The following is a 15,460-nucleotide window of genomic DNA, read 5'->3' on the forward strand; positions in this document are numbered from 1 at the left end:
GAATGTGGTCTCCACTGCATAATCGCCCATGCTGAATAAAAAGGGATTGATTAGTCAGACTGTGGTTGTTATTATTATTAACTTCATCAGAGAAATCCCTCATTTAGAGGGAACGAGAGTAATAACAAAAAAAGAGCTATTACATGAATTACCAATCATGGTATATTCAACATGTGGTTGTAATGTTAACTGTCTTTTGAAGCATCCTAACTTCATTAAATGTGATATAAGTAAATGAAATTCATAAATATGCTTTAAATCAATAGTTGATGGGAGCTTTTCAATTTGATTTCTACCCACTCAATGCAAGAAAGCACTAGTCTTTCTGTGAATTTTTTGAGGGATACAATAAACAGAAAATGCCACTAAGGAAAGATGAAGTATAACTCACTTCACAAATATATATAACTCAAAATACAGTATCGGGCTTCCCTGGTGGCGCAGTGGTTGAGAGTCCGCCTGCCATTGCAGGGGACACGGGTTCGTGCCCCGGTCTGGGAAGATCCCACATGCCGCAGAGCAGCTGGGCCCGTGAGCCATGGCCGCTGAGCCTGCACATCTGGAGCCTGTGCTCCGCAACGGGAGAGGCCACAACAGTGAGAGGCCCAAAAAAAAAAAAAAAAAATACAGTACCATCCACAAAAAACCACTGAGTTAATACCACAATTTTCTGCCTTGCCATTTCAAAAAATTGCATCCCTAAAAAACTCATTTGCAGATGAAATCTTTGTGAGACTTAAATTCAGATAAACCAGGGAAGCGAACAGCAGTCTGGTAAGCCTCCATACAGGCACTGTCCACTAGAACTTCCTGCGGTGATGAAATGTTCTGCATTGTCCAATATGGAAGCTACAAGCAACATACTGCTCTAGAGCACTTGAAATATAGCTCGTCTAATGGAGGAACTGGGGTGGTAATTTTATTTAATTTTAATTAATTCAAAATTGAATTTAAAAAGTGATATGTGGCCAGTACCTACAGTATTAGACAGTGCAGCTCTATACACAAGGTAAAGCTGATTTATCACAAGCCTGTCAATTAGAGAAATTTCACTGGATACTGCATGATACTGGCTAATGTTTAAAAGAAAGAAAACGCACATGCTATTGAGTTACTCTCAATAACTGATAAGGTTACCTCTACTGATAAGGCTGCCCATAAATCTGCCTTTCATTTACCAATATGAAAAATATTTGATGCACGTGACTTAAGTTCAAATACACATGCAAAAGCAAACAGCTTTATATATAAAACATTATAACCAAGGCAAAAGAGACACTAGAACTTGTCAAATTAAAATGGAAATCATAATTAGTAACTTTACAATTTTCTCACATATGCTCCAACAACTTTACATAGCATAAATGGCAATGCTTTAATAAACTACTCTAAGAGATAAAAACAGGCTGTACTTCATATACAAAGAAGACACCAGTGACCCATCACTAAAGGGACAAGATGAATCTTATGTTTCGCCCGTCAATAATGAAGTATTCTTTTTTCCATAATACCTTGTAGCTATAAAACAGATAAGTAGGCTTATAAATGTGATTTACAATCATAAAATAAAGGATATATACCTCTACAATGATCAAAACCACAATCTGGGATTTAGTCTGTGATTCTAAAGAGGCTTAAGATCACTGTCTGTAACTGTAACTGAAAATCAAGGTATCTCTTGAAATGTATTTCTCCCCAGGTCTAAGAAAAACATTTTACATACAAGCCCAGCGAAATAGAAGATTCTGACACTGTCTAAAGCCAAAGTCTCTTCTTTCTAACAGAAATGTAAAAGATGAAGGTGTATTTTTGATAAAACATAAAAAGTCTGCTGGAGTAGGTTACCTGATCAGCTACTCCTCCAGGCAGGATGGTTTTCACGATCACGCCAGTTGCTTTTCCTCCTACGATGCCAAATCCCAGACCAGAGCCATCATTTACCAATTCAATAGTCTCCACGTGCTGCCAGTGAACCTGAAAACAAAGCCCACATATGAATTTGAAAACATTTTACGAAAAACTAAAATTGTTATTACAGTTGAGATCTCTATGAATATTATTTTGTGATTAGTATTAAATAACTAAGTGCAGACATAATAATGAGTTTTAACAGGGTCCCTTTTATTTAGTACACTTCTCTTTCAACATGTTGTTACTGCTATTGATATAACCATTCTTGAAATAATCAATACATCATTATAGTGACTACATTTAACCAGGTAAAGAGAGATTTGCAAGATCCTTTGTAGAACTTAAAAAAAAGAGGGATGATCAAGGAAAAACTGTTAGCTGTTAAGAGCTTCTTCTGCATAAACCCTATTGCACGAGATTCCAAACAAAGTGACCTCTTAAATTCACTGACAGCTGTCAGTGACTTTACAAAGCAAAATCAAGATTTTATTTGCTTACCAATAGAGTCAACTGTTTTTTTTCCTTTTTTCTTTTTTTTAAAGAGCTCGTACTCTGATAAGATCAGTAAGATTTTTTTTTTTTTTTTAATTTATTTTTTGGCTGCACAGCACGGCATGAGGGATCTCGGTTCCCAGACCAGGGATCGAACCCGGGCCCTTGGCAGTGGAAGTGTGAAGTCTTAACCAGTGGACCGCCAGGTAAGTCCCTAGAGTAAACTTTTTTAAAGGCCTAAATTTTTTTTTTTTTTTTAAGGAATGATATCAAGTAAACAGGCTACATAAAGAAAGGTAACAATCCCATTCAGCACTGCAACAAAAAGAATAAAATACCTAGGAATAAACCTACCTAAGGAGGTAGTAAAAGACCTGTGCTCAGAAAACCGTAAGACACTGATGAAAGAAATCAAAGATGACACAAACAGATGGAGAGATATACCATGTTCTTGGATTGGAAGAATCAATATTGTGAAAATGACTATACTACACAAAGCAATCTACAGATTCAATGCAATCCCTATCAAATTACCAATGGCATCTTTTACAGAACTAGAACAAAAACTCTTAACATTTGTATGGAGACACAAAAGACCCCGAATAGCCAAAGCAATCCTGGGGGAAAAAAATGGAGCTGGAGGAATGAGACTCCCTGACTTCACACTATACTACAAAGCTACCATAATAATCAAGACAATATGGTACGGGCACAAAAACAGAAATATACATCAATGGAACACACCTATCGTCAACTAATCTATGACAAAGGAGCCAAGTATATACAATGGAGAAAAGACAGTCTCTTCAGTAAGTGGTGCTGGGAAAACTGGACAGCTACATGTAAAAGAATGAAATTAGAACACTCCCTAACACCATACACAAAAATAAACTCAAATTGGATTAAAGACCTAAATGTAAGACTGGATACTATAAAACCCTTAGATGAAAACATAGGAAGAACACTCTTTGACATAAATCACAGCAAGATCCTTTTTGACCCACCTCCTAGAGTAATGGAAATAAAAACAAAATAAACAAATGGAACATAATGAAACTTAAAAGCTTTTGCACAGCAAAGGAAACTATAAACAAGATGAAAAGACAACCCTCAGAATGGGAGAAAATATTTGCAAATGAATCAACGGACAAAGGATTAATCTCCAAAACATATAAACAGCTCATGTAGCTCAGTATTAAAAAAACAAACAACCCAATCCAAAAATGGGCAGAAGACCTAAATAGACATTTCTCCAAAGAAGACATACAGATGGCCAAGAAGCACATGAAAAGCTGCTCAACATCACTAATTATTAGAGAAATGCAAATCAAAACTACAATGAGGTATCACCTCACACTGGTCAGAATGGGCATATCAGAAAATTTACAAACAACAAATGCTGGAGAGGGTGTGGAGAAAAGGGAACCCTCTTGCACTGTTGGTGAGAATGTTAATTGATACAACCACTGTGGAGAAGAGTATGGAGGTTCCTTAAAAAAGTAAAAATAGAACTACCATATGACCCAGCAATCCCACTACTGGGCATATACCCAGAGAAAACCATAATTCAAAAAGACACGTGCACCCCAATGTTCACTGCAGCACTATTTACAATAGCCAGGACATGGAAGCAACCTAGATACCCATCGACAGACGAATGGATAAAGAAGATGTGGTACGTACATATAATGGAATATAACTCAGCCATTAAAAGGAATGAAATTGGGTCATTGGTAGAGGCAAGGATGGACCTAGGGACTGTCATACAGAGTGAAAGTAAGTCAGAAAGAGAAGAACAAATATCGTATATTAATGCATATATGTGGAATCTAGAAAAATGGTACAGATGAACTGGTTTGCAAGGCAGACATAGACACAGATGTAGAGAACATACGTATGGACCCCAAGGGGGAAAGCGTGGGGTGACGGTGGTGGGATGAATTGGGAGCTTGGGATTGACATGTATACACTAATATGTATAAAATAGATAATAAGAACCTGCTATATAAATAAAATTAAATTAAATTAAAAAAAAATTTTTTTGGAGGCCATAAACTTAATCATAATTACATAAAAAATATTCCAGGCCACAGAGAGATGCAACAAAAAGGGAAAAACCCAAGAAGTACAAAGAATCTACAGGAAGTGCGAACCCATACAAAACCTTAAAGAACTAGAAAAATACGTTCTGTTCCTCTTGAAAATCTGATGTACTCACCGGATTAGAGTGAGCTGAAATTGTGCTGGCCGCAGATGGAGAACGGGAAACTATGGGGCTGATGAGCTGAGGCAATGAGCCTCTGGCAATAACCAGCTTGACAGTATCTTTAGCTTTCTGCAGGATGCTGATGGCCTGCTGATGTGTAATTGTCTGATCAAGTGCCTGTCCATTAATAGCAAGGATCTGATCAGTTTCCTTCAATCTTCCATCTCTAAGAATGAAAAAGGGGGTAAAAAATAACTAACAGTTCTCAAAAAAATGACAGCTTCTTTGGCATGCATTTTCAGGTTATTTTTAATTCTATTTTCTAATGTCCACACTATGAAAGCTTTTTCCTGCAGTTGCACTTCTAAAAATACTTTTTGTTTCTTTAATTTAGTATGTATATGAGATGGTGTTTACTAAACCATTGTGCCCAATCATTATGCTGTACACCTTAAACTTACATACTGCTGTATGTCAATTATGCCAAAATAAAAATGGAAGGGAAAATATATATGCTTTGGCTCCAGTTGACCTACCCCTAATCAACCCCTCCCAGTTAAAAGCACCTTCTTTTCAGCTACCCACTCAACCTATACATTGTATTTTAGATGTTCCTATCCTCTACAAATGAAAGCAAAGATGTATATATTTACTTGTGGCTTTGAGTATATTAATAAAATATAGCTCAAATTATCATAGGCCATTTGTATACTTTTCTATAAAGTAATTTAAAAATCTAATCAAAAAGAGCCCATTTAATAGCAATGAGAGTACTGCCCTAGTCAAATTTTTCTTTCCTTACTGAAAAATGATTAAGTTATGACTAAATTTAAAAGTAACTCTCCTTTCAAAGGACTTTCTTTTTATCGTAGCACTGTTAAGAATTTAATGATTTCTAAAAACTAATTAATAACAGATTGTATTCAGTTTTCTGTCTGTTTTTATTCATTTTTGTTCCTTGAAATTCTCCCAAGGTGAGCAGTACCTTCTGAATGTGGTATCAAAAACAGAAAAGAGGGGCTTCCCTGGTTGGCGCAGCGGTTGAGAGTCTGCCTGCTGATGCAGGGGACACAGGTTCGTGTCCCGGTCTGGGAAGATCCCACATGCCGCGGAGCGGCTGGGCACATGAGCCATGGCCACTGAGCCTGTGAGTACGGAGCCTGTGCTCCGCAACAGGAGAGGCCACAACAGTGAGAGGCCCACGTACTGCAAAAAAAAAGACAAAAACAGAAACAGAAGAGACACAGTGACAGTCTCACCTGTGGGCCACACTGCCCTCCTGGATCTCCTGCACAAATATCCCCAGTTCTCCCCGGTTTTCACTCCTCAGTCCCACAACACTGAACCCAAGGCCTCCACATGGAGGTTTGAGGAGTTCAAAAACTTCTATTTGGCGACCCTGTTCAGGAAAAAAAGCAAGAAATATAATTAAATGCAAATCACTGCACTTGCAATCAGCTTATTAGTGGCATTAATCTGTTCTTTAAAAAAAAAAGAAATTAAAAATTTTTTTCTAAGATAAACATTATCACTCATCACCTAGAATGAGACATTTATTTATCCTGAAGAATATTTCTGAAACATAACATATAATGCTCAATTTAAAATATGATAATTAAAAAAGGAATAGAAAAATCTCAGAATCCCCTAAACCCACATAAATTCTACATCTTTGGGCTTCCCTGGTGGCACAGTGGTTGAGAGTCCACCTGCTGATGCAGGGGACACGGATTCGTGCCCCGGTCCGGGAAGATCCCACATGCGTGGAGCGGCTGGGCCCGTGAGCCATGGCCGCTGAGCCTGTGCGTCCGGAGCCTGTGCTCCGCAACAGGAGAGGCCACAACCGTGAGAGGCCCGCATACCACAAAAAAAAAAAAAAAAAAAAAAAAAAACAAAATAAAAAATTTTAATAAATGCCTTCATAAATAAGAATATAATACATATTTAAAATATACTTGATATATATTTAATGTATATATTTAACTTACATAATGTAAATATATATAAGTATTCTTCAAATTATCCAGGATTTGATTACATTCTTAAGATATTATTATACATTCTATCACTAACTATCAGGAAGAAATGCTCTTACCTGGGCCATATTTTTGATCAGTTGATCAAATTCATCACAAGCAGGTTTCCCACTGATGTGTGCAGTACCCAATCCTGTAAGAACTTCCAGATTCCCATTATTTGGGGATAATAAAAATGATTCATTTTGCAGAGTAGGAATTACAGCTGGGCTGAGATGTGGAAGGTGGGCACATTCAACATTTGAAATTGTGGGAGTTGCAATGTTTACCTAAGAGTAATACGGAAACTATTAACAACTTTGTCATTCCATAAACTATTTCATAGGAATCATCCCAAGAGAGGTAATAATGAAGTACCTATGAAATTTCAATATGTCCATACCCTTTTATTCTGCAACTTTATTTCAAGAAATTTATTTCAAGGAGAAAAATTAGAAAAATACACAAAGATGTAAACGCAAGGATGTTCAACACAGCACTATGTTTTAGGTGGAAAAAGTTTTAAAAACTAATTAAGTGAAAAGAATCAGTGTTCAACTTCAAGGTACTCATTAAAACACACACAAAAACACATCCATACATATGTTTTTAAGTGAAAAAGCCTAGTTATTGAACAATAACAGTAAGTATAGGACAATTCAATGTACACTCAAAAATGTTTACATGTGTATTAAACATCTGGAAGGGGCTTCCCTGGTGGCACAAGTGGTTGAGAGTCCGCCTGCCGATGCAGGGGACACGGGTTCGTGCCCCGGTCCTGGAGGATCCCACATGCCGCAGAGCGGCTAGGCCCGTAAGCCATGGCTGCTTAGCCTGTGCGTCCGGAGCCTGTGCTCTGCAACGTGGAAGAATACATACCAAACCACTAACAGAACACTAGTTGTCCCCAAGAGATGGGATTCCAGAAGGCCATTAACTTACCATATTGCTTGAATTTTTATAACAACCTATGCAGTAAAGAATTTGGTCTTTCCCAGAAAGAAGCCTGGCCTTTGTCCTTACCTCACAGGAAGTAACTTCTAAACCCTTGGATTTCCCAGACGATAGAAGTGTCTCTGTTATTCACAGTGGGCCCCAAGGCCACATGATATCCTCTCAAATTCTTAAACTAAGTCATCTCACATGGGCAATCAATCATGCCTATGAAATGATGTCCCAATAAAAACTCTGAACACCAAGCTCAGGTGAGCTTCCTGGGTTGGCAATACTCCACGCATACTGTCACACATCAAGTTTGGGAAGGGAACACTTCCTGAGGAACATGGAAGCTTCACATCTGGAATCCTCTCAGACTCAGTGCTATGCGTCTCTTTCTTAGGTTAACTTTCGACCTGTATCCTTTCCCTATAACAGACCATAACCATGAGTCTTAACAGCTTTCAGTAGGTTCTATAGGTCTTTCTAATGAATTACTGAACCTGAGCGTGCTTTGGGGAACCTCCTGAATGTTCAGTTGGAATCAGAAGTGAGGGTGGTCTTGTGTGGACTCTTCCTTCCAACTTTGTATTTGGAGCTTAACTCCTTGCTGTTGGTGGCACAAGTCTAGGGCAGAGCTGCCAGTCTGGAGGACTATGCCCTCAAACCTCACAGTATGGTTAACTCCAGGTATAATGATATTAATGAACAACAACAAAATATTCTATAATTACTTGCATGTGCCTGTTATACAGAGCTAAATAATCTAATAATAATAAATAATAATATATTTACTATTAAATATTAATATATTTATAGAATACCTTATATAAAATCATATTGACATTAATATAGTAATATTAAATAATAATATAAATAATAAATATTACATTAAAGCTAAGCAATTATTAAAACAGTGCAAAGAGTCAATCCTAATTTTGTATTTCTATAGGGTATCTGGAATGTAACTTTTAATTTACAATTAATCGTAAGAAAAGTTATATCAATGACACTTTTGGATCACTCTCTAAGCTCATCTCCCAGCACTCTGTGCTTCACTCACAAAGCTCCAGCTATACTAACCACTTTACTGTTCCTCCAACTGCCAAGCTGCTCTCTCTAGCATCCAAGTACGTCCTTCCCCCAAGTATCTACGTGCTTACATTTTTAGTTCATCCAAGTGCACTCAACATCACCTCAGAGAAGGCCTCCCTGACAACCCTAACTAAGACTGCATCCCACCATTACGCTCCATGAGCTGACACTGCCCTGTTTTTCTTCATGGTGCTTATTATTGCCTGGCATGCACCCTGCTGTCATGGAGCTTCCATCCCAATCTGCAGAGACAGACTAGAATGTAGAATTCTCCAGTGGAGGAATTTGACTATTTTATTCTCTATTATATGCTCATCCTCTAGGAGAGTGTCTTGCACGGAGTTGGCATTCAATATCCATCTGCAGAATAAATGTTTGTCCATTTTTAAGGACCCACTCTGATGTAATCTGCCCAATGACCCTCCAAGAATCACTATTACCATTTTACAGATGACAAAATTACACAAAGTCACACACCTAGTAAGTAGATTATGACCTAGATTTTTTCATCATGGCGCTACTATCATCTTCGTATTATACACATAGCAAACAATCATTTCTGGAAATGAGACATTAGTAAATGTCTTCCACTGACAGAAGCAATCAAAATATTTCACAGTTTATGTCACCAATCCATGCTTAAGCTTGTTACCTGTCCTAAAAAATAAAACAGGAAACTCAGTAACTTACCAAAATTACCAGTAATTCACCATTTTATTGGCTATCTACAACCACAGATGTAAAAGAGATCAAGGTATTTGAGGAAGAGGCTTTTGGGAATCCTTTCAAATGCTTATTTTAAAATCTACAGCAGGCATGATCAATTATTATTTTTTCAAAAGTAAGCTTCTTATGCCAAACCTGATTTTTTTTAAACCTGAGCATGGCAACTTCAATAAAATCTGCCAGCAGAAGATACACTGTTCAGGTTGAAGCAGATGGCATCATGAAATCTGTGACAGGCTGAGGATCCCACACACCAGGACCTAATGCCTATGGTATGTTTGCATAGGAAAAAAATATTTGGAGTTTTGCTACAGTGAGCTAGGATGAACAAATCACATTATAAGCACTAAGAGTCTGTGTGAAGTTAACTGGTGAAACAGAAGCTCTGACACTATGCAAGACAAGGTGTGAAGGCATTCCAAAAGTAAAGTTATATATGCATATAAAGCTATATAATATTGAATATCAATTGTCTTCTACAAATTTGTTAAAGGTTAACAAATGACAATGACTCCTCCTATCTCCTCCCAGCCACTGAGGTCTACATAAATGTAAAAGCAAAGAGATCACGTAAGTAAAAACTAAAATTTAATTATACCATTATACAAAAGGCTTGTTTTTAACTTTGAAAATTTATACCCATAGCACAAAGGCACCTTGTGATTCTGCCATAGCTTTATTAAAATGGCTTTCTGAACTATAATCTCTTTGAAGAACAAGAATGAATCTTCTTTGCCATGAGAGGTCTGTTCATAACAGACATAGTATAAATGTTTATTAAAAAGAACCTGACTCCCATCTTGGTTTATAGAATATAAAATAAACAGAAGAAAACACAACTATCTGTTGATTTTTATATACAGGTAAACAATCTGTATAATTTATGGAAGTTGCTAGTAAATGAGCAAGAGTCACCAAATAATTTTCTGTTCTCTGTTTAGCTTCTGGCTATTTCAGTCTAAACAGGCCTTTATGTTCTTAGTAAATAAACATGTATTAATTTATGGATTCTAATTAGTGCTAACACTAAAACATAAATAAAAACTATGTAAGGTATTCAATTAAAAAGTTACCAGGGCTTCCCTGGTGGCGCAGCGGTTGAGAGTCCGCCTGCCGATGCAGGGGACGCGGGTTCGTGCCCCGGTCCGGGAAGATCCCACATGCCGCGGAGCGGCTGGGCCCGTGAGCCATGGCCGCTGAGCCTGTGCGTCTGGAGCCTGTGCTCCGCAATGGGAGAGGCCACAACAGTGAGAGGCCCGAGTACCGCAAAAAAAAAAAAAAAGTTACCAAATTCTTTGTGAAAGGGTAATATGGAACACCATCTCAGTATTTAGAAGGACAGGAGGAGCTCTATTATAAGATGTAGTCAGAACCAGCAAAAGGTTCACTTACTCTAAAAGGTCAGATAAAGCAAAAATCCTAACAAAGGACAAATATACAACTTAAGCACGTTATTTTAACTTAAAACACACATACAGTTATTCACAAATATCTTGATATATGGGAGGTCCCACCCTCTTATATAAACCACATTCATATAATATGGACTTTTTTTTCAAATTTAGCCTCTTTACAAGGTGAAGCAAGAATCTGGACACTTGGGAAACAATTTCAGGATAGAAACCTTCCAGATTTTTATGATATTTTTCTTCAATGTTTCACAGTTTCCTCTAACACAACCAACTCACCAACAATTGTTTTATCAATTCATCTGTGTAGTCTTTAAAATGAATTTAAATAACTTTTCACAGAAACATATCTTTTGTCATAAATTTTATACTACATAATAAAGCCACACAAATATAAAAATATTATGACTTGCATAATTAGCTCTAAAATGACTTTTTAATAAATATACACTTACAGAAGCAAAGAGACAAGAAAATATCTGACTGAACAAGTGTTTAGTGCTCCAGGCATCAGTCAATATGCACTATAGGAGAAAAGGACAGCATCTTTTTACATAGCAAGCAACTTATCTGGACGTGTACTAAGAGAGCTGCCTCTTCTATAAGAGCACCCCAAGAAAACAAAAATTCTCTTTAGTTCTATGTACAATTAAGCTCACCCTGTGGAAATCACTGTATCAGAATAACCCTTCCACTGAGATCATTGGAAAATCTGCATAAAAAGCTGTTTAAAAAAAAAACTTTAAAAGATCAAAAGGAAACCATCACTTCTGCCATATTCTATTCATTAGAACTAAATCAGTAATGCCAGCCCATACTCAAGAAGAGCACACAAGAGCACAAATACCAGAAAGTAGGGATTATTGGTGTCCAGCCTCCAGGCTGTCTATGATAGCACATCACGGTAAAGCAGCTGAAAACCAAGACAGAGGCAAGATCTTAAAAGCCACCAGAGCAAAAATGGACCTTATATCAAAGAATAAAGGTGACAACTGACTTCTCAAGTGAATCACTGAAAGAAAGAACTTAAAAATTAAAAGAACTGACAACCTGACATTTTCAGAACAACCCCCCACATACATACTCAACACACAAAGTATTGTCTCAGTTTTGTACAAAAGAAATACCAAAATAAATTCTTATGCAAAAAGAAAATGATCCCTGATGGAATTTCCTAATGCAGAAAAAACTGAAGAGCACAAAAAAGGGTTTAAAAATGTGAGTAAATCAACAGAAATTGCTCACAACACATAATCTAAAAGTTCTGAAGTTTTAAATTCATGTCAAATTAAACTATGTGAATAATTACACAAAATATAGGAGTAGGGTAAATGGGTTGAAAGGTATTAAGTTGCTTGCGTTTTCCAGGAAGTAGTGAAAGTACTAATTAAAGTAGAATCATATAAGTTAAGGATATATATATCTGATGAAGGACTCATACCTAGAATATATAAAGAAAATTCAAAACTCAGGAATTTTAAAAATCCAATTAAAAATGAACAAAAGACACAAAGAGACATTTCACCAAAGAGGATACATGGATGGCAAATAAGAACATAAAGGTGTTCAGCATCTTATCTGTTCGAGAAATGCAAATTATAAGCACAGAAAGATATCACTATATACCTAACAGGATAACTAAACAATAGCACATGCTGGTGAGGATGTCGAGAAAACAGAACGCTCATACACTGCTGGTAGGAATGCAGAACAGTAGAGCCCCTCCGGAAAACAGTTTGGCTGTTTCTGAAAAAAAAAAAAACCTCAGTGCATATTTGCCATATGACCCAGCAACTGCACTCCTGGGCACTTATTACAGAGAAATGAAAACATACGTCCACACAAAAACATGTACATAATTGCTCATAGCAGCTTCACCTATAAGAGTAAAAAACTGGAAATCAACAAAATGTCCCCCAGTAAGTACATCCATACCCAGAATAATACTCAACAACAAAAAGGAACGAAATATTAAGATACACAGAAACTTGGAGGGATTATGCTGAGTGAAAAAAAACAATCTCAAACAGTCACATATATTATGATTATATTTTTATAAGAGTCTTGAATTGATTGAATTATAGAGATGGAAAAGGGTGCCAGGGTTAGGAATGGTGTGGAGTAGGGGGCTGGATACGAATATAAAGGGGTAGCAGAAGGGAGGTCTTTGTGGTGGTGAATAGATCAGTATTCAGATGGTGGTGGTAGTTACACAAATCTATATAAGTGGGAAAAAATGACACAAATTGAAAAAATTAACACACATTGTACCAGTATCAGTTTTGTGCTATGATATTTTACTATAATTAAGATGTAACCATTGGAGGAAACTTGGTGAAATATACATAGGGCTATACATATACTATATTGAAAACTTCCTGTGAATCTATACTTAATTCAAAATAATTTTTTTAAGTTAATTCAAATAGGTTAAGGATACTGACTGTAATCTTTAGGGTGACCAATAAAAGAATAATAAAATGAAGTATAAATAACATGCTAATAGAAGAAGAAGATAATATTAAAAAGTCAACTAATACAAAAAAGGCAAAAAAGAAGAAATAAGAAAACAAAAATGTCAAATTTAAATTTATCGATAATTACATTAAATATGAAGGGGTTAAATACTCAAAGTAAAAGACTGAAATCGTCAGATTGGATAACACAGTAAAATCCAAATGTATAGTTTACCAAAGACACAGATTAATAATAAAAAAAGAGATACAGAAAAGATGAAAGTAGAAAGATGGAAAGAAGATACACAACACTTACATTAACCAAAACAAGCCTGATACAGCTAAACTAATATCAGACAAGTAGATTTTAAGAAGTATCACTGAACATAAAAAGGGGCAATTCATAGAGATAAAGGGTCAATTCAACAGAAAGAAAGAACAATCTTAGTAATCTAAAAAGATAATCTCAAAACAGGTAGGGCAGGGACTTCCCTGGTGGTCCAGGAGTAAAGAATCCACCTGACAATGCAGGGGACGCGGGTGTGATACCTACTCAGGGAACTAAGATCCCACATCATGCTGCGGGGCAACTAAGCCTGTGCGCCACAACTACTGAGCTCTCATGCCTGAAATAGAGCTCGCGTGCCGCAAACTACGGAGCCCAGACACTCTGGAACCTGCAGGTCACAACTACAGTGCCCACGCACCCTGGAGCCTGCGCGCCACAACTAGAGAAGAGGAAAACCCACATGCCACAGCTAGAGAGAAGCCTGCGCGACACAACTAGAGGGAGGCCTGCACATAACAACGAAGAGCCCGTGTGCCACAACTAAGACCCAGTGCAGCCAAACAAATAAATAAATAAATAAGAAATCTTTAAGGGGGAAAAAAAACAGGTAGGGCAAAAAGGACTCAGAATCCAAATAAGAAATAGGCAAATCCACAATCATAATTAGAGTTTATAACAAATCTCTCTCAGTAACTGACAGAATGAAAAAAAATTAATAAGGATATAGAAGATGTGAACAACATTCTAAATAAAGTTGACCTAATTGACAAATATAGAACATTGCACTCAACAACTGCTGAATGCTGGATTCTTTCCAAATACAAAGGAAATATTTATCTAAATAGACTATAGGTAGTTCAAAAAGCAAGTGTCAACAAACCCCAAAGAATAGATGACCTCTGATTACAGTAAATTAAGCTCGAAATCAATAACAGAAAGGTAACAAGAAAGCTAAAATATGTTAGTCAATTAAGCAATACATTTCCAAATAAACCATGGGTCAAAGCAATTATATTAAAATTTAAACATTTTGAATTAAATGATGATGAAGATACAACATACCAAAATTGTGGGATGCAGCAAAAGCAATGCTTAGAAAGAAATTCATAGACTTAAATGGATATATTAGAAAAAGATGGGGCTTCCCTGGTGGCGCAGTGGTTGAGAGTCCGCCTGCCGATGCAGGGGACACGGGTTCGTGCCCCGGTCCGGGAAGATCCCACATGCCATGGAGCGGCTAGGCCCATGAGCCATGGCTGCTGAGCCTGGGCGTCCGGAGCCTGTGCTCCGCAACGGGAGACGCCACAACAGTGAGAGGCCCGCGTACCGCAAAAAAAAAAAAGAGAAAAAGATGAAAGATTAAAAATCAATGAGCTGAGCATGTGTATCAAAAAGCTAAAATAAAACAGTATACCAAACCTGAAACAAGGAAGAAAATAACATAGGTTAGACCAGAATTGAGGAAAAAAAATTTTTAAATACAATAAAGAAATTCAAGAAAGCCAAAAGTTGGACTTTTGGAAGAAAAAGGATTAATAAAACAGATAAAACGCCAGGAATGTTTCAGAAATTGGACTTCATTATAAATTTTTTAAAATTTTCTGTTCATCAAAATATACAATTATGGGAGTCAAAAAGCAAAACACAAAGCAGAAAAAGACAACTGTAATACATATGTCCAACAAAAAAACTGTATTCAGAATATATAAAAAAACCCTTGTCAGTCAATGAGAAAAGAACTGACAAAACAACAGAAAAGTGGGCAAAAAAACAGAAACTCCACAAAGGAGGATATCCAAATAACCAACAAGCATATGAAAAGGTACTCAACATCATCAGTCGTGAGGAAAATGCAAATTAAAACAATAATGTGATACTACAAGTACTGCTAGAGTGGCTAAAATTGCGGGTGGGGGGGGGGGGGG

At 36.8% G+C, this 15,460-nt stretch overlaps 1 protein-coding gene across 1 annotated transcript in view; it reads right to left on the bottom strand.

The window, feature by feature from the left end:
* MPDZ (multiple PDZ domain crumbs cell polarity complex component) overlaps nt 1-15,460 on the bottom strand; it is a 170,639-nt gene that overhangs the window by 104,501 nt on the left and 50,678 nt on the right. The window contains 6 exon segments of the mRNA XM_007465638.1: nt 1; nt 4-31; nt 1,846-1,974; nt 4,622-4,835; nt 5,869-6,008; nt 6,705-6,914. The exon segment at nt 1 is cut by the window's left edge and continues 166 nt beyond it. Of these exon segments, the coding sequence (XP_007465700.1) occupies nt 1; nt 4-31; nt 1,846-1,974; nt 4,622-4,835; nt 5,869-6,008; nt 6,705-6,914 (722 nt within the window).

This window comes from Lipotes vexillifer, unplaced genomic scaffold, assembly GCF_000442215.2.
Source record: "Lipotes vexillifer unplaced genomic scaffold, Lipotes_vexillifer_v1.1 scaffold31, whole genome shotgun sequence".
Classification (NCBI taxonomy): Eukaryota; Metazoa; Chordata; class Mammalia; order Artiodactyla; family Lipotidae; genus Lipotes; species Lipotes vexillifer.